General features: G+C 45.7%; 1 protein-coding gene across 15 annotated transcripts in view; it reads left to right on the top strand.

Moving 5' to 3' along the window:
* The window catches only part of CADPS (calcium dependent secretion activator), a 222,604-nt gene that overhangs the window by 127,013 nt on the left and 75,674 nt on the right, over positions 1-19,917 (top strand). For 8 of the 15 annotated variants that reach the window (XM_052778691.1, XM_052778695.1, XM_052778692.1 and 5 more), the window contains exons 12-13: positions 7,587-7,723; positions 12,990-13,177. In XM_052778691.1, the coding sequence (XP_052634651.1) occupies positions 7,587-7,723; positions 12,990-13,177 (325 nt within the window). Of the gene's footprint in view, positions 1-7,586; positions 7,724-12,989; positions 13,178-14,240; positions 14,406-19,917 lie in introns of all 15 variants that reach the window. The other 7 variants (XM_052778688.1, XM_052778686.1, XM_052778685.1 and 4 more) reach the window with 1 other exon arrangement.

Below are 19,917 nucleotides of genomic sequence, written 5' to 3'. Positions count from 1 at the left end.
AAATCATGCACAGTATTATAGTCAATAACGCTGCCAATACATATTACACCTTTTGGCAATATTTAAGCTTCATAAAAGTGGTCACTTGTCTGAAAGCACCAATCTTTGTTCGTTCTGTGTTAGTGATGCATCAAACAAAATTCCCAAACATGCTCAATGTTTTTTTTTTTTTTTTTGAAACCCTTTTCTTTTTAACACGAAAGATTGGTCTGTACTTGTTTTACGTATCACTTGTGGTTATATTTCATTTTTTAATGTCTGTTTTTATATATATGACTGTTAATCACACCATATACAGAGAGTTGGTTGTTTTGAGAATTTGTAATGATTTGTTCCCCCATAATAAGTAGTGAGGTTTATTGAGCTGCTTAAGAAATTTTCAGCTGTAAGTGGTTTTTTTTTTGGTTGGTTTGATTTTTCTTTAAGTTTCTTTTTCATTCTTTGCTTGAACCCAAATATTTAGCTGCTAGGTTAGGGCTCCTGTCTGCTTTCCTGAGCCTTGTTGCTAGTCTTTATGTTATTCTGGTTTGTTCCTTCTTACCCTGCTAACTTCTAGCTGGACTCAAGGGTAAGTGCTTCCCTGTAGCTAGCACAGCTCAGATAATCAGACTAGATTATCTGACATATGCAATGTGCTTTTTTTTCTCTTAAATCTTTCTCATGTTTAGATTTTGTAGTACAAACTTTCCATGTTATTTTCCTGAATTGAGGTTTGAAATGTAAGTTTCCATACTGAAATTAGGATGCATGTGATGTTTGCATAATTGCCTTCTCTCCCTGGCTTTCACATTGGCATCAAGTGATCCTCTTAGTAAAGCCAATCATTAACATTTCTATTTTTCATTCCAAGATGTAAATATTAATTAACATCACAATAAAACTGTAAATAATACCTTCTTTTGTTTCATGGAATTTACATCTAGTTGACTGCTTCCTGCCTGAAAACAGATCATTTTGCACTCTGACAATATCCTTTCTCTCCGTGCCGATGATTAGCTTGGTGCAGCGCACCAGCGTGCGGGGCTAACTGTGGACACCTCGAAGGGCAGAAGGACAGGGCAGGAGATCCCAAGAGATCTAGACGAGGTGCAGGACTCCACAGGAGCCCCCCAAAAAACCCCTCTGCACATGCCTTGTGAAAACAAGCCCAAGTCATCGAGGTTTGGTAGTTCCCCCTCCCGTAAACTCAGTAGGGGATGATTTCGGCAGCAAGCGGCAGCTCTCTGGGTCACCCCGGGTTTGGAAATGCTGACCCGCTCTGACTTAAATACATTAGTCACGGAGGGGTGCTGCTGTTCCCCCAAATTATCATGAATTAAAGTTTAGCGTGGGTCTCGATCACCAATCAAAGCAATGCTTGCCAAGGAATAAACCAGGGGAATTATTATTTTGCCTTTTCCCACTGGAATACCTACTTTGAAAAAGATAAAAGCCCAAACTTGTGCTGTAAAAGAGCTTCTCCGTAGTCTTTGTTCAGTCCTAAATACACCCGGTACAAATCCTTTATTGGTGTTAAAAGCTGCTTCTCTAATACCTGGTGAGTGCGTGCTTTCCTTAGGAGGGAATAGCATCAGTGGGTCATGAGAGCTGGCAAATATGTATCCAGAGTATCTGAATGCAATTATGAGAAGGAACAGGCGGTGTCATCCCTCCTGGCCATCAAACAAGACTCCTTTTTTTCTTCTTCCTCCTTTTGTTTCTTTTTTTCTTCTTTTTTTCTGCGTGTGAGTATGTGCGTGTGTGTATAAATATACCCCTGGGTAGCAGGCAGAATTCCTTCTCAGCAGACACTTTCTTTTTTCTTTCTTTTTTTTGTTTTCTAAATGTTTGGATTTCCAAAGAGGATTCTTATCAGACTTTACTGCAAAAAAAAAAAAAAAAAGTTTAATTTGATGGAAATACAGATTTTTGCCACTTTGAAAGAAAGAAAGAAAGAGTGAATGAATGAATGAACTTGGGTCTGGCAACATTACATGTATTTGCACCACAATGCATTGCTATCCTATTAGATTATTAGTTTTGTGCTTTAATTGCTTTATTTTTTTTAGATAGTTAGAGATATCATGAGAACGCTGCTGTGTCTTCTGTATTGTCAACTTGCAGATGCTTCATTGCAGGAATGCAGAATTAAAATGTTAATTCAGTTCTCACATAACTTGCATGAATTTAAAACTAGCCTGTAAATCACTTCTACGTGCTTTAAGAAGCATGGGACTCTAACTTATGAAATACAAATTCACAGGTTTCTGCAGTCACAATTCAAAATATTTTTAAATAGTTATAAAAATGCTGTGAAACAATGTTTTCTATTATAAATAGCTGTTCTAAAACTGTGTTTTTAACTTGCCACGCAAGGAATTATGTAAGTGCCTACTACAAATTCTTATTCATTTAACTACCAAACATTAGGTAACTTAGATTTCAATTCAGTGCCTAGTATGTCTGGTGATTTACAGGAACATTCATAATCGTTTATTAAAATTGTAACTCGAGCAGAAAAGAATTTGTTTGCAGCAGGGGAAAAGCCATAAAATACAGGAATAAACAGCCAATTAAATTTAAAGCTATCTTCTAACGTGGAATAATACGAAGGAAAAAAAAAAAGAGCTCTCGGATATCCAGCTGAGAGGCGAGTTCAGCCTGCTGCAGCGTAGCGGGGAGGAGGTTTGCAGAGCCCCGGACACACACACACCCCCCCATCACTTTTCAGAGGTGGCAATGCCATAGCGCACGGTGAGGAGGGGACGTGGTAAATCACCAGCCAGCACTGCCAGCAGCTCGCTCGCAATCAACAGCCCGGCATTCTAAGTCCCGGTGCGGTTTGGGGTTTTGTTTTTTTTCTCCCTCCAGAACACCGGTGTTTGCCAGTAAAGCCTCTCGCTCCACGCAGCTGAACAAAACGAGGTTTCTGGGCGCTTCCCCTGGGTATTTCCTTAAGGATTTGCCTCCCATTGCGTGCCCGTTAGCTCGGCTGAAGCGGCGAGAGCAGGAGGGGCCCCCGCCGCCCCCGGAGCACGCGGCCGAGCGTGCGGCAGGTCGCGGTGGGCACACGCCGTCGTTGTCGCCGGCAAGCACCGCGCAGGCTGGCAAACTTCTCCCGCTTTGCCCGGCCAGGCCAGCAAAGAGTTTTCTAGAAATATCTGTAAATGAATAGCTGCCATCAATCATTGTCATTCCTTTATTTCATGTCTTCTGATGAGGTTGACTAGTGTCATTGTTTGTTACTGTCCAAACCACATCTTCATTCTTGTAACGTCAAGCAGATATGACAAGCACACATTTTCCAGATGAGTAAGATACAAAGTCACCTTTTAATTTACAGTTCTTTGGGGTTTTTTGTTTGTTGGGTTTTTTTGGTTTTTTAATAAGCAAACGTGTCATAAAATTTGCTGGATGTTCAGTTGCCTTTGGTACTAAAACAAAGTCACTCATTAATGAAAAGAAATAAATCCGGAGTAAGAAATTCTTATGATAAAATGGCTACCTAAAGCCTTTTATAACAAGAATTCTTTTATGGAGCTTGTCCCCCGCTATTAACTTCACCACTCTCAGAGCAAAATCTGCCAAAATTATTGCTGGAGCAAAAGAAATGCAGAGGGCAGGGAAATACATTTTAAAAAAAGAATGAGAGATTTGACTGGTTTGCCTCTTCCTTTTTAAATAATAGTTAGATAAAGAGAAATACAGCCCTCAGAGGACCAAATGGTGGGACAGTCCTTTGGTTTGCATTATTGTTGTTCTCGTTGAAATCTTTGTGTTCCCGACACTGGCAGATTTTTAAGACTCTGATTTCAAACACTTGTAGGGAGTGTGTGTGTGACAGGGGGCTGGTTAATGGAGTCAGTATAAAATGCAAACCGGATAAAAATTAACAAAATAAACCCGGCAGTATTAAAAAAAGACCATAATGTAGGTGACCAAGTGTAATATAAAAGGCCAGAGTCTGCAGTTTTCCAGCAGAAAGGTTCGTGGAGTGCGTGCTGCCCATTTACCTCCGCTGACAGCCTCCCTTCCGAGACCACCATCGAACACCTTTCAGCTGCAGTTGTGTGCAGCTTGTCTAAATATGTAAGATAACTTTTGTGGGCCTGCAGCAGCATTTTGGCTGGGGCCCCGAACAAAGAAGCACCAGCGAGCTTGGCACGGCACCTTGGGAAGGGATTGTAAATTACTGGAGCATCATATAACTTTCTTTCTTTGGTTTCTCCTTTCTTTTTGGCTAGAATAACAGAGCAGGGTCAAAAAAGCAACCGTATTTGACTGAAACAATTAATTTAAAGTACTTAGAAATTAGCTGTACAGTTTGGGTGTGAATATTAGCCATTCTCATTTTGTACTTTGTTTAAAATCTCATTCAAACTGTACAAGCCATTTTGAAAGAGGATAGATTACACATAAAACTTATTTCATATGCAGATGTTGGCATTATTTTAAATCGCAGGTCAGCCGGCTGGAGCGGAGTAATAATATATTTAGATCTATCCTTTTCTTTTTGTATTGCCTAGGAAGTTTAATGCTTCCAGTATAATTTGGTTCCTAAATTTCATTTTTAAAAGCAAGTCCATTGGAAAAATCAGAATGCAAAAAATAAATTGCAAGTTGCATGGGGTGTTTATTTCCTAATTAAGGGAAGGTGAGTTCAGTGTAGGATTGTCCTTTTTTAACCTGCTCCTAGTTATTCTTAACAATTTTAAGCATCTGGCCCAGAGCAGATATTCCATTTAAGAGAAATACGTAGGTATATTACCATTCTCCAAAGACATCTCCGGTTCACACCACACCAGCTTTATCCCCTGGGTGGACGACGTGCACCCACCCAGCCCCGCAGCTCTGCCGATGCAAAATGGTTTGCTCGTGCCAAAACTGCGGTGCTGGGCTGCTGCAGGGAGAGCTGTGGCTGGTCATCTTCCTTCCCGTGCCAGAAAACCACATTTTAAAGCACCGACCGAGCGGCTTATACTTTTCTGGTCACTTGAGCTCGTGCAGTGCCATGTCTGATACCTCTCTCTTCAGGTGGTTGTTCTGAGGTGGGGAGATTTGGGGCCAGTGGACTTCAGAGCAGGCACCCAACGGGATGCTCAGTAAGGTGTGGCTTCAAAGTGATTAATGAAAGTAAAATTGCCCCTGATTATGGACAGTCAGGAAGGCTGTTCAATCACAGCGTCTGTTCTCACGCTTGGCAGGGAGCTGTCTGTGTGCCTGCCTTGGGCAGGGAGATCTTAAAAAGCCCGGGACAGACCCTCAGCTCCGTGGAAGCCAGCAGAGCTTCAGTCACTTCACACCAACCAAAGGTCCATTCTGTGCCCACCTTCCTCAGAGAATGTCAAAGTGGGGAAAAGCTTTTTAGTCTGGAGTAAAAAATACTCATTTCAAACATGCTTTCTAGCACATATGCTCAAAAAAGTTCACCAGCTAAAGGGCTAGAGGACTCTTCAAATTTCCAGCTGATTTACTCAGCTCTCAGAGCCTCGTTGGCTGAGCAGGAGGATTGACAGTGTATCAGGGCTCCTAATTGAAAAGTAATAAAATCTCTGAGCAAAGCTGGCAAATGAAGGCCTCCAGCCAATTTGTCAGCTTGCAGTCAACTCCGAGGAGCCGGGCAGAGCAGCAAGCCATTAAAAATAGTCTGATAATATCTGTTAAAACATTTTGCGGGCACTAGGGATGGAATTGAAAACAGCACAGGCAAACTCTTTGGGAGTGAATGCAATCAAATCGATCTTGGCCCAAAGGGACAGAGACGATGGGGCAGAAAGCTGTCAAAACAGACAGGAGCCGGCCCGTGCCGCGAGCCCCGGGGCTGGGTGGGCTTCGCATCCCAAGCCCAAGGATGCTGGAGAGGTGCCGTGGAGGTGATGCTCTCCTCGGGGAGGTTGTCCCCCGTCCCCCCGAGCCAGCCCTCGTGCTGCCACGTCGCTCGGCACTGGCGGCGGCTTCTTCTGTCCCCGAGCTGCCGGCGGAGGCAGAAGGGGGATTTGGGGCCGGGGGAGGGAGGCAGGGGGGGAGGCAGCAGGACCCGGCGCGAAACAGGGGAGCGGACCCTCAAAAATTAACCAACTGTAGGAAAAAAAACAGTGGTTATTCAGCAGGGTTTTAGTGAGGAAAATTGCCAGCCACTGCTGAATTAAGTATTGCTAGCAGCTAATTGAAATGTTACATGGTTTAATTTGTCTGATTTCTTTCCAGTGGGTGATGTTATTTATATAGTTTGTATATAGCTAACGACAGACTATACAGAAAATGTAAAGATTGCTTCCAACGATCAGTAATATCTGAGAGCACAGGCAGGGACAAGGTATTTAGGAAGACATCCATCATTCACAGCTTAATATTAAATAGTAAAACATGTTTAAAAGAACACTGTCTCATTATCATTTAAAGCTCTTTTTATTTATTTATTTATTTATTTTATTAAGGATTTTTGTTTTTTCTGGTAAAGAGGGATTTTGTTTTAAAACAAATACAGTTACCATATACTACTATTGCGGAAACCTGCATTTTTGTGTCCTTTCAGCCACATTGTTCCAAGGCCACCCAGTTCCCCTAGGAGGCTATAAACAGGGGAAGGATTTAAATCCTATTTTCTTTGTCAAGGATTTGGCAAGAGCCCATATAGTAGGAAGCTGAGCACGGACAAAACCGAGTGAAAGGTGTCCTTTAATTCCCCGGCCGCTGGTAGAACAAAGCCTGCTCCCAGCGGGGTCCTGGCTGGCCGCACCCAGGCCGGCTTGGCGGCTTCATTTCAACTGCTGAATTCGGTGTATTTTTAGTTAACCATGTTGAGATTAATTAATTAGCCCTAGGAGTTAGTGCCTGTAAACGTCACCCAAAGCAGAGAAGTGTGAATACATTGAGGCTGTTAATTCACCCAAAAATGGCAGCTCGTAATCCAGGCAGAGGAAATTCAGTCCCTCTGTCGGGATGACTGGCAGCTCCGTTGCACCATCGGGTTACTGCCTCAGTGACAACAAACTACATATCTATTTAACTTCTTAGCGATGCTTAAAAGAGCATCTTTTTATTTCAGTGAGGTAGCATTTAAAGTTGCCATTAGGAAAAAAATTGCCGTGGGGAGACAAACATTGGCATTTGGATAAAGAACAACATAACTGGTCTGATACCTAGAAAACCTAGTAAATGTAGAGAAAAATGCTACAGCTGTAACTTCATTAGAATGGCAGAATCTATTATAACCAACCGCAACTATCTAAATAGGAGCTAATTTACTTACGCGAGCCAAAATTCTGTTAACTGATAGTGTATTGTAAGATACAGAGTAAGTTCTTGGGTTTGTGTTCTGGTTTTAAGTACAGAGTAAATGCACTATAATGAGCAGTTGAGAAGATGTTAATTCTAAAATCTTTTGCCTAAATGCAATAAGATAGTCCATAACTGATGCAAGTTGACAATGGGAGGTGAAAAGTGTACTGTATAGCCTGCAAAGAGAAAGGTTAATGGCAATGTAGGGAAGAGGAGATACTTAGCTTTCATGCTTCATACTGTATATTTTTTTCTGTTGTATTTGTCAACTAAAATGTCTTATATCTCTCTAAATGGTGTCTTTCTCTATATGTATAAATGAACAGATGCAGATAGAGCTCAAAAGCATGGCATGGATGAATTTATCTCTTCCAATCCCTGTAACTTTGACCACGCTTCACTCTTTGAGATGGTTCAGCGCCTCACTTTGGACCACAGACTTAATGATTCCTATTCTTGTCTGGCAAGTATATTCTTTGGTCTCTAGTGATATAAACATCAAGCAGCAAAGTCAAAGCTAGTGCGAGTGGGGGCTAATCCCCCTGTTGCTGGAAGATTGACTTCTGTTTACACCAGGTTTGAATTTGACCCAGAGGTATTTTCTTTTGAGAGGCTACCAGCAGTGAACTGACTGCTGTTCTTCTCCAGTTGCACTGTCTTTATCATTTCTGTTTGCAATGCTTAAAATGTTTCTTCCTGCAAAGACAAACTCCAGTGTGGGGAAGTGAAGTAGAGAGCAGTGTTTTGCAGCCTCCCGCGCTGCCTTCCAGAGTCTTCTGGATGAAAGAACAGGGGAAGGATAACGGTCTGGTACCACCTCCCATGTCAATGGAGTCCCACCAGGAATAACTGTGGCCCAGCTTTGTGTCTTTATACAAGCAGGGACCCCAAGCAGGTAACAGATGGGACTAGGTGGATAACTGCAGTCATGCTGCAGTCTGTCCCTGCTCATGTAGTCGCATGCCCATCCTGATTATTTTCATGAGCACAGGTTGCAGCTCTCAGCCCGCTGCTGTGTAACATGGGCTATAGGACAGTGGCACTGAGATGCTCCAGGACAGCCTGTAGACTTTGGGGTGCAGTGCTTGGAGGCTCTTAGGTACTGTGAGGTTTTAAATGACAAATAACCTTTAGCCATCCAACTTGAATAATTCATTTTTAGCAGTTTGAGTGAGGAGGGTGAAGAGGCTCTTAGTTTTCGAGAAAACAGCAGGATGAAGCCTTTCTAGAGGGGCCTGAAATGGAGGTCCTGTCCTGAACATGGCATGGGACAGATCCTGACCTGTAGCCCTCCCAGTGCTGCACAGAAACCTCCACTCTGGGGTGTCCTCATGGGCTTCTGCAGCAGCAGGACCACCCCGTGCCGATAGCCTTCATCTTTTGCCAGCTGTGCAGTCACTGGAACTGGAGCTCTTGAGTGGCTTGCTGTTAAAAGCAGCAACCCGGGAACACAACTGAGCAGTTGGCAGTGAGGCCGTCGGTCTCAAATCCTGCCCTCCGCATCCCCCTCCACGACGGTGCTCCTCTCACCTGCTCTGCTCCTTGCACGGCACGCAAGGGCTGATCTCCTCAGAAAGGCTAAGATCCAGTAAATGCCATTAGCAGTAGTGAGATGTCACCTTCCTGATGAGAGGCAGAGCTAGGAGGAACGGTTGTGGACGTCCCCGGAGGTAAGGACGGGCTGGGGGAAGGCAGCAGCGTGCACTTTACTCGCAGATACCCAAGTGGTACAAGTAGGCTTGGTGGGAGCATTGTCAGACCTGCAGCAGGTTTCTCACCGGTTCCATCGAGGTCTTTGCTCTGGCAGGCAGTGAATTTGGCATGCAGCTTCTGCTCCCCACGCATGGCTGACCCTAGGAAGACCATCCCCATCCATGCATGTCTGACAGGTTGGCTTGCAGCTGGTTTGTCTCTGTGCAGTCTCGGGCCTGGTGAGAGAGCTGTGGCCGTTGAATTAAATTCATGGCAAGGTGCAAGGCTATCACTGAAAATGATTAACGATGTTTCTCTTCAAGAAACCCACCAGCCGCACTTCTGCTTGTTATTGAGGTGTTTAGGCCCTTGCTAGAAGCTACTGGCCTGGTGGAGCTCCCCTCAGCACCAAGACTTGTGCCTCTTCGGAGCAGAGCATCACCAATTAACCATCTTGTTTCAAATCACCCATTGCAGAGTGTTATAAAGAAGAGAATAATGGCCTGTGTTCACCTATGCTTGGATTTCACATGCTTCTTTACTTATTCTAATATGGTTTTGTCCCGATTATGGTGTAAAAAACCAGACTGACCTCAAAATTTGAGTTCAACTGCAAAGAGCTCCCATTGCCCTTGATATGTCTGTGGGACGTTGGCGATACCACTGCGCTGGCTTGCCTGGAAGAGCTGTGAGCCCATGGTAAGCCTGCTCTGTCCACTCTGTGTGCCACTGGGCAATTGTTATTCTTCCTACAGGACATTCCCATGCAAGGTCCCGCAGAGTTTTGCCTCGTCACACCTCTTCTTGTTTTCAAATGTGGACGTGGAGGTGCCAGGGAAGACTTACCCAGACACAGTGGCTTACCCTGACACGGAGGATAACTCAGCGTCGCCTCCTTTCTGCAGAACCAGGTTAAACAACGTTATTGAGAGCCCACTCGCTGGCTGAGCCAGGCATCCCTATGAAAACAAACAGGCTGGCTGACTAATCTCAGCTACGGCAGAAGTGATGTTTGCTGGCAGAGAGCACCGTGCTGGGGAAGGGGAAGAGCGTTGTCTGCAGAGCTTGCTGAGGGCTCCTGCCCATCATCCACAAACAGGTAGCACAGTCGCTTTTACAGCTCTTCCTGGACTTTTGGGAAGAGTATGCAGCTCTTCCAGCTTAGTGTGGACCCCACACACGCATGAGTCTTCATTCCTTCCTGCTTGGACATGTGTTGTTTCTGAGACTGCCCTTCAGCTCTTCCCAAGACTTCCCAACCCACTGCCAGCATCCAGCTCGTGCAGCCGGGTCCCTGCCGGAGCTGTATTGCTCATGATGTGTCAGCATTCGTGGGATTCACATAACACAGTACGGCATGTGCCGAGGAAAGGTGGTCTTCCAGAGTGCCCAGCCTAGCTGAGATGATGTGAAGGAGTCAGATTAAAAGGCCCATGAAGGAGGCCACCAAAATGAAATTCTTCTGGTTTTCCTATGGTAAATGGGAAAATTCAGCTACTGAAAAGTGAAAATTATCCCTCAAAAATTCTGGCTTTCACAAAAGCTGCGTTTGCCATTAGAAAAATTGCCCGTGTTTCACCAACCCTGACCAAGCCTTGCTTTACCCGGCTCCAAAGCTCCTGTTGCACTTTCTGCTGGTGCTCGGGACACGTGTCCCCTTCTCAGTGCAGTTCAGCTTGTTGAACACGGTCAGTCGAGCTCCCTGTGCTCTGCGGCCTTCCTCCATTGTCCCCCCCAGGTTTCCTCACGCCAGTGAAGACCATCAGGGAGACCACGCTGAGCTACACCTCGCTGCCTTGGGGAGAGAGATGCCTGGTGTGTGTCATCGCTATCAGCTGCATTTGCCAGACTGGCTGGTTGTCAGCTGGTTGCACCAGGCAAATCTTAACCGAGAGCCAGGATCTGCCTGAAGATGTGAGGGATTTGTCTGAATACTGCCTTCCATCAAACCTTAGATTTTTTCTGGGGCTGTGGGGAGCAGCATTTACTGCTCCTTTGGAGCCCTGTTCAGCAGCAGGTTTTTTATCTCCTACCTCTGCCATGCAAAAGAAGACCACCTGGTCCTCCTGGGCTCTGGATCTCTCCACCCGTAGTCTGCTTGCCTGTGCTCTCCTAAGGTATGAGGCTCATCACTGAACCTCTGAGCTTCTGCTCGGGCTTCCCCTCATTGAGCCGTGGCAGCGATCTTGAGTGTTTGCCCTTATCCTTTCTGTCCGCCTGAGGACCAGCACTTCTCAGACCCCGGTGCGGGGGAGCAATGTGGGGTGCTCTGGATCGCTGCGTCCAGCCTCCTGCTTTCTTTGCCCCAAACTCTGGGCTTGATACTTGGCTCCAGTGAAATTAGTGCCAGCCTTCCCCTTAATGTCAGTAGGGCCAAGATTTCACTCCATAGGGAAGACTGAGTCCTTTGTGTGTATTAGGTGAATATAACAATTTCAACTGCATTTCCACCCCAGTAACCAGATGCACACATCCTTCTATCGCAGAGCAATCGTGGCATTTCTATATTTTTACCATGCCTGATCGCCAAAAACTTGTGTGAAGAGAGGCAAGGTGAAGAGACGGTCCAAGGATGTAACAAACAGGCAACGTAAAGAAGTCCAGAATCAAGCATAATACCACCAACCAAAAAGCAAATAAAAATACCGTTAAAAGCGGTGAAGGCAAATATACCCCTCCCAAAAAATAGCCTTCCAGAGTGCTGTCCCATCTGCATTGTTCTGTGTCTTCATTTTGAAATGTGCACTTCTAGTGATCCCAGCACTGTAGCTACTCCCTATATCTATCATTTTCCCCTCATTATTTTAATTCTTTTCTCAATCTGTTTTGGAGTTGGCCCAATAAGGATGAGCAAATCCTTCTCTATGTCTTTGAGCTCTTAATTGATATTTCTTCAACTCTTTTCAAAGCAGCTATTTTGGCATCTAGAAAAGATTTGGTGTCATCTGAGTGGTAGAAAATATATTTTAATCTTTCACAGCAGTGTTGTTTCTAAGATGTAGCATTTGGGGTAACAGATGGGGTGGCAAAGAAGTTGCCTATAGGGGCAGTGCTCTGCCTCAACTACTCTCCCGCCCGCTGCAGGAACTTTTCAATTAAACGATGAAAGATTTTGCAGCTTGATGCATTCCAGAGCTGCGTCTTAGCAATTGTTTAGCACCCAAATTTCCATGTAAATATTGACGGTTTTGCAGCATTTTGAAAAGCAATCTACAAGAATATTCTTGTTCTCACTAGCGCCTTCCCCGAAGGCAGAGGCGCGCTTCGCTTCGGCTGTCCCGGGATGTTCTCGCGGCGAAGGGCGTCCTCCTCGGGAGCCCAGACATTGCACCACAAGCTGTGTGTCACCAGGCCCTCAGGACTGACAGACAGAAATAGTCTGAGGTTTCTGGATGTGTAAAGAAACCCTGCTCGTGAGCAGAGCTTCCCTTTGCTTCAGTGCCGAGGAGGTGGGCGATGGCAGAGCGCGTTGCCAGCGGTACGCAATAAGGATGATGGGAAACGTCCCTTTCTGATACTGCGGAGCTGCCTTCCTCCGTCTGCAGGACGTTCCTACCTGCCAGATGCAAGAGAAGTCATTATTCAGTGTAATCCTCCATGCTCTCCCCCAGATCAGTCTTCTTGCTCCTGGCCGAATGTACAATCCCATCCCCAAAATGAGATTACTGTTTCACGCTGTTTAAATAACCAAACCTTTGTCATCTCTTAAAGGTGTAAGTCTTTTTTTTTTTGTCTTTTTTTTTGCTCTTTTTTTTTGCTAGGCACATGAACTGGCCTAACCTTTCAGCATTTTAAATGACATTTCCCTTTAATGGTAGCATAATATGTTTTTGTTAACAGTTGCACTGAGTATATGCTGTGTTTGGGTGATGGTATACAGACTGTATTGTTTAAGAGTGACCTCTCTCCTTTTTCCTTAACATAGCCTTAGGTTTGTATTTCTTTTATTAGAACAGTTGACCACTACACCTCCAAATCTGATAGCCTTTGTATTTAATAACTTATATTTAAAATCAAGTCTCTTTATTTCTAAACAGGGCTGGTTTAGTCCTGGCCAGGTCTTTGTGCTAGATGAGTATTGTGCACGTAATGGAGTGAGAGGCTGTCACAGACATCTCTGCTACCTCAGAGATTTGCTAGAGCGCGCAGAAAACGGAGCTATGATTGACCCCACCTTACTTCACTACAGCTTTGCCTTTTGTGCATCACATGTTCATGGCAACAGGTAAGGAATTCTTCTTGGCTAGCAGTTCCCTGCCAGCAAGGGATGACTTTGTCAAATATAGGTTTCCTTGGATAATGCACAACAGTCCCCAATTTGTTTTCACAGTGGATGTTTGGCAGCAGCGCTTCTAGTGGCATAGTCTGTTTGTTTGTTTGTTTCGTTGCTTGTTTAATGTAAGCAATAAAAATGCACGTAGAGGATCCAGAAATAAGGGGTTTTAACTTTCTTACCCAGGCACCTGCTAGATGCAGTTCTGGACAAGATAGGGTTGAAGTACATGTGACTGTCGGGGTTTGAATAAATAGAAGCAAACAATACGCTGTGCTGATTTAATTGCTCTGCGAGAGGATCTGACAAGTTGCAGCAGTGAAATTTTCAGCAGTATCAAACCTCAGTGTTCAGAAGGGCTTTAAGCCCTCGGGCACCCATGTCTCATTTAAAGTCCACGTGATGTCAGTTCGGAAACTGCTTAGGCATAACTGAAAATTTTATCTTGCTGCTGTTGCAAAGCAATTTCAATTTCAGAAGTAGCCCATTCCTTTCTCTCAAATGTGGCAAACCTTTGATGGGAGGAACTGGAGCTGTGCTTTTTGCTTTTCTCTTTATTTTGTTGACAGCTGTAGCATCTATTGCAGCTTCTTTTTCTGCTTTTTTTCTGTTAAGTTGTATTATATACTTGGAGATATCCCTCTCTATCCTGCATATGCTGCCGAAGAAAGGAATGTTATAAAATAATTACATGTTTTCATAAACCCTCTGGTAAATACCATCCTGAATTATGACACACATTGCCCAGGTTTCACGTTGCAAGGCTGCCGCTTGCTTTTGCAGTTACTTTCATACATCTTGTCATGGAAACCGAGTTTTTGCTTCCTTAGTTTCTTTTTTAGTTCTGACTTTCTTTTGCTCGTTTGTTCCTTCTTTGCCAATTGTTACTTGATTTGAGTTGTTTCCTTTCAGTTTAGTTTCCTTTTGTTTTATTTTGAGTTTTTTCATGCTTTCTTCTTGTTTCTTTCACTTTTGCTGCTGGCCTTGCCCCCCGCGTTTCAATCACTCCCCAAAGCCAACACATGGCAGAATTACTTGGTGGGTCCCAGCCAAGCGCAGAAGGCGAGGGGGGCAAAGTGTCTCATGCCTCTGCCGCTGAAGCGGAGACAAAAAAGGATTCCAAAAAGGAGTCCAAAAAAAGGAAAGATTCCAAATCCCAGCCGAATCCAGAGCCGAAAAGGTAAGTGAAAGCGCGCAGTGCACGGAAGCGTGTTGTAGAGGGCACCAGGCTCCTCGGTCACTGAGCACACTGGGCAGTTTGCGTCCCTGCGGCACTGGGAGACCCGCTGCGGCACCAGCATTTGGGTCTGACACTCTCCTGGGAGTTGGATGGCATTTGGGCACCCACGTCCCGTAGCAGGTCAGGTCCTTGAGTTTTTTAGGCGTGCGTTTAGGAGATGGCTCACACAGCATGTAGGGGATGGGACCGGGCAGGTGAAACTGGCTGCCCCCCATCACCCCTTTTCCATAGGCAGGAGGCTCGTGTGGGGACAGGACCTGGTTCAAAGGCCATTTGGCCCAAAACAGAGAGGAGGTTGGATGCCAGTCGCGGCTACCGCATGTACCTCTGCACAGGGCCCAGCAGAGCCGGAGCTGGAGCCTCCTCTTCATCAGGAGGTATCTGACGGTACTGGCCAAGGTGACACCCCGCCATTCCCTCCCCGTGAGGCTGGAGAGTTGTGGGCTTAGGAAAATGTCTTGTTTTAAAACCCGTGTGGTGTGTAGACCTCAGTCCCGTGCCTGTAGAGCTGCCCAGGGCTGCGTGCGGCTGCTGCGCCGTGCTGGGACACTGCTGGGCACTGCCAAACAGGCAACTCAGCCACGGACAGGCTATTCAAATAATTAATTTAAAATATTCCAAGAAAGGAATTAGATGTTTTGCTATGACTTAGCTGTCTTTAGCTGATGGTTGACTTCACATCAGAAGGCTGAAGTTCCACATTCCTTCTTGGTGGCTGCCGTCTCTCTCTTACCTGGGGATTACGGTGCTAGATCTGTGCTAGAGCTGCAAGGCTGCGGCATTGCGCTTTCTCACCGAGGGCACACTCGGCGTAACGCCCGGGAGCCTGGTGCGGAGACTGCGGGGTGCGGTTTCTGGCCTCTGCTATCGGGAGGTCACAAAAAGGGACCGCAGGGGGTCTGAGAGAAAACACGACTCCGTATCTTTCGTGTCTATATCAGAAATCTGAATATCTGGGTGGAAGAGTCACGGTTTCTTTTCAGAAAGCTGTTTAGGCCACATGCATCATGCATTTGCGAGCTGGCTGGCAGAGAGAGACAGAAAGCCAATATTTACCCATGAAGTCCTTACTGGCAGTTGCGACGTGTGTAAAGCCGGGTTCGCTTTAGCTACGTCCCTTCCTCCCACCTGCTGCATCCATACGTTGCTCATTGCCTTAGGGCGGCCGTGCGCTCCCCAGGAAACCTATAGCTCATGGCAGAGCTGGAAACTTTCCGTGTAAAATTTGCTAAGGCAGGAGCATGCCTGCCCCGGGACCTGGCACGGTGTCCGATGAAGCATCTTGGAGCAGCCGTGTATTGCGTCGTTATTGGTATGCACGGTGCTCTGGGAAAGATTCGAGTTACAAGACATTCTTCTGTTTAACAAAGGCTTCTTCTTCTGTCAAAACTGAGAAAGTGTTGATTTTCTTTACAAAAGGAAGTTCCTTCACTTTAAAAAAAACCCGAACGGGTGGTTCAGCTTTCCCCAGAATGAGGTTGGCTGTCAGTCAGAATATGCCACCCAGTAATGAAGGTCGAGCAGGGAAATAATTCCATGTGGCTATCAATCTCCTGTATTAGCAGCAGACAGTGATGGAGCTGAGGTGGGCTGTCTGTTTGTATCGTGTTCGCGTAAGGTCAGGCAGCGAGACAACAGTCGCTCGCAGTCAGCGGGGAAGTGCAGGCAGGCTGCGGTGCGGATGCCGAGGACAGCCCGAAGGTCAAGGCTGACAGGATGACAGGCGTCAGTGCGGGGACGATGCCTCCTCGCCTGTCCGGCTCCCGCCTCGGCGGCACGGCTGCCGCGCCGCAGCCGGAGCGGGAGCAGGACGGCTGCCGGTGGAAATGCACCTCCAGCTTGGAGCCGACCCTGCGGCCCCGGCAGGTGAAATGGTCAAAACGGGGTTTGGGGGACGTTTTGGAGCCCTGTTGCGTTATGTGTCAGGGTTTGGTCTCTCCCGCTCCTTTGGGCTCATGTGGCTTATTCAGACCCCTGAAAGCCTGACATAATCTCTCCAAACCCAGGCTGTAAATCGCTACTATTTGCATGACAGTCCCCTTTTTCTGTTAATTTCATCCTTTTCCAGGTAAAAATGGAGTTAAATGTAAATTGCTTGTCCTAAGCTTAACCTTCTGCAGACACCTGAATATGTAAGGTGCGGGCTGTCAGAAAGGCAGGGACCAGCAAGAGGCAAAGACTGCTGAATATCCGCATGGTTTGCTCTTACCCAGGTACTTGCTCTTTACTAAGACTGAGGAACTCGAGGCTTTTTCACTGTTGTGGTCACTAGTGAGTTGATAAAAAGGTTTTGTCCACCAGGTATCACTCGATGCCTTTTGTAAAGTCCTGCCGTTATGAAAGACGATGTGATTTCTGATGTATGTACCTATGTGACAGGTAAGAAAGGCATAGTGTTATTCAGACATCCAACAACACACGCTGTGCATTTATTGATGTCTCTCTGCTTTTGGTACCACCACTATAGCACCGAGGGTGTTGCTTGCCTTTATTGATAGTCCTCCAAAAAACTAGCGAAGGCAAGAAGCAGGAATGGTTTTGAGAAGACATCGTGATTTGGGGTAAAATTATGAAAGGTTTTACATGATCGCCCAGGTCTTTCCCTGCCTTCTGTTTCCATGTTTGTCGCTGTCCTCACGTTGGAGGGCTATGACAGTACTGCCAGCGTCGTTTGACACGCGGAGAAGTGATGTGTTAGAGGAGCCTCGCTGCTTCCCTGCCTGCGCATGGGAGAGGCATTGCGGAGCAGAAAGTTGAGCTCAGCTTTCCCAGGCCCAAAGTTAGCACCTAAACCTTGAGCAGTGGTTCCTGCCCCTTTCAGGAGTGACCTTGGTTCCGCTTGTGCCTTTTTTTTTATTTAGGCATATAACAACTTTATTGTTAAACTTTCAAGTTGGCACCAAAAAAGACTCTTTCTGTGCTTGTTAATCCCGAACTTTTAAAAATAAGACTAAAATATTGATTGTGTCCATGCTAAGTATTAGCAGACATTCAGCTTATCAAAATCAGGATGCCGGACTGAATCCCCTCCAGTCTAATAACGACTGAACACCATCATTTTCTGCAAGTTGTTCAACGACTATTTACCCAAGGTCCGAGCAGCTACAAGTCTCTCCGTTAATTAATTTGGTATATTAGTGACTTGCCCTTTCCTCTGTAAGCTGTATTTTACGGCATCAAGCTTGTTTTCAAGAAGTAGCTCTTTCATTAGCTAACATTACCATTAGCTTTCGTTAGTTTTTTACAACTGTAAGCCAGCAGAAATAATGTTACTGTCATAAACCTCAAGGAACTGAAAAGCCCGCGTAACATATTTGTAATTTTTTCCATTGTATTCTAATTACATATCTGGCTGTTTCACATAAAGGCAAGGTTTCCATAGAGCTAGTTAAAAAAACAAAACAGGATGGTTTTGGTCCCTTGAAAGAAGTAGTAAGCCTATGAACTCTTCATCACAGTATCTTCATATGCTTCCCTAGTGCTCTGTGTTTGGTTTCCACGTCTCATTCAGACGCCTAGCCCCGGCTGCGGTAAGGCAGGTTAAAATCTGGCAGGGTGTAACGCCGTAACCTCTCGTTAGGTGCCGGCACCGTGTCCCGACCAACCCTATGATAAGTCCGCGGTGACAGGGCGTGCGTTACGGCCGTCTGTCGGATGGGATGCGGTGTCTGTGCTGAAGGGCGGTGGGTTGCCAGCCACCAGCAGATAACCAGCTCTGTGCGGCGGGCTGACGTGATTCATTACAATGGGTGTGGGATGGCGGTGCTCAGAAACCATCCGGTTCAGCCGCGGTATGTCAGGGGTGTGGATCGCACATGAGAAGCGACGAGCCGTGACTTGGCTCGGCGCTGCGGCGTGGAGGAGACCCCAAGCAAAACGAAGGCAGGAGTTGGGAGGATGAAATGGCTCCCATGCTCTGCAGCATCTCGGGCGGGCGGCTTGGGCAGCGCCCGGGAGAGCGGTCGGAGGGCCGGGCTGAACAAAGGGCTTTCAACCGGCATTTCCCGCACGGCGTGAATTCCCAGGAGAAGGGGGAGTTTGGGGAAAAGCGATGTTTGCCGAATGAGCTTTTTTTCGAGGGGTCTAAACAGGTGGGCTCTTTCAGGTCAGGTTTGCTGGGGGAGAGGTAGGAGGCAGCAGGCAGGCAGCTGCGATCCTGCCCGCATCCCCAGAGCCAGTCCCCGTGCAACCAGTGGGACTTCGCACAGGCAAGTCTTCCTGCGAGGGATCCTTTGAAAGCCTATCCTGACACATGCCGTCCAAGGCACTAATCATCGATGTTTACTGTATAGCTCATATGTGCTGCACCTGGCAACCAGCAAGGGAGCTGAAGGCAGCACGTGTTTTATATTTGAGTTGTTACTTCAAAAATCAAATTATTTGCATCAGTTTTTGACATTGTTTTTTTTTCCTTGGCTCTGTATGCCAGGGCTCACAGTGCGTGCAAAGATCTGTTTGCTACGTGTAAGCAATATTTTCCCCAGTAAAAAAAAGTGTAGACAAGTTAAACATAAAAGGTGTAAAAGATGGTATGTCTTTTCATTTATAAGCCACCATGGTATTTCATACAGTCTTATGTCAAAGAGATTAACCCACTGGAGCTATAGCGTATATTTATAATTGCATACAAATGCATGCCATTGCTTCATATATTAGTCTTTGTTAAAAAATCATTTTGATATATTTGTTTTAGCAGCATAACTAGCCCTAGGGGCACTGGGTATAATTAGAAAAGGGCATGGGGGGAGGCGGGGCTTGTAGAATAAAGCAGTGGCCTTAGGATCACAGGTCCTAATTATAATTTATAATTAACCCTGGAATTTGCACAAACCATCTAAGCTAAACAAGGACTATAATTTTTGCTGTTTAAATTGCAACCCTTTTTTTTATTTCACCACCTGCTTTGTTGATGTTGTTGTTTTTGTGGCTTAAAACTTAAAAACAAGGGGGGATTAGGAAAGCGGCATTTAAAACTTTTCCTATGAAATATTTACAGTGGGAATTTACTAGTTTAGAGCCAACATAATGAATCTGCAGCAGAAGGAGTGATTTTAAACTTGTTTACTTATAATTAAAAATCTCCTTATTTATTTTTCTTGCCTTTTTTGCCCTTCTGCTTCCCTCTGTGCCCACAACTTCTGCCATACACCTCAAGTGTCCGTGAGCAGGAGCTGTAGAGAATCAGATAAAATTGTGTCTCCACACAGATGGAAGCGTTTATGTTGTTTGTTAACCCAAATTCATAGTCCCAAACCCATTCTGTCCTTTGTGCATCTGTATATACCGTGTACATACAGAACTTTTTTTCACCCTTTTGCTCTCCTCTCGTTCCCCATCACTGCTTCAGTCTAATAATGATTGCGTGTGAGAACATCCATTTCCTTCAGCTGCATTTTAGCTAGCCTTGCTGCAGAAATGCTGCTCGCTGGAGGAGTCGGTGCTTCTGTCCGTG

This window comes from Harpia harpyja, chromosome Z, assembly GCF_026419915.1.
Source record: "Harpia harpyja isolate bHarHar1 chromosome Z, bHarHar1 primary haplotype, whole genome shotgun sequence".
Lineage (NCBI taxonomy): Eukaryota > Metazoa > Chordata > Aves > Accipitriformes > Accipitridae > Harpia > Harpia harpyja.
This window is presented reverse-complemented; position numbering and strand designations above follow the sequence as displayed.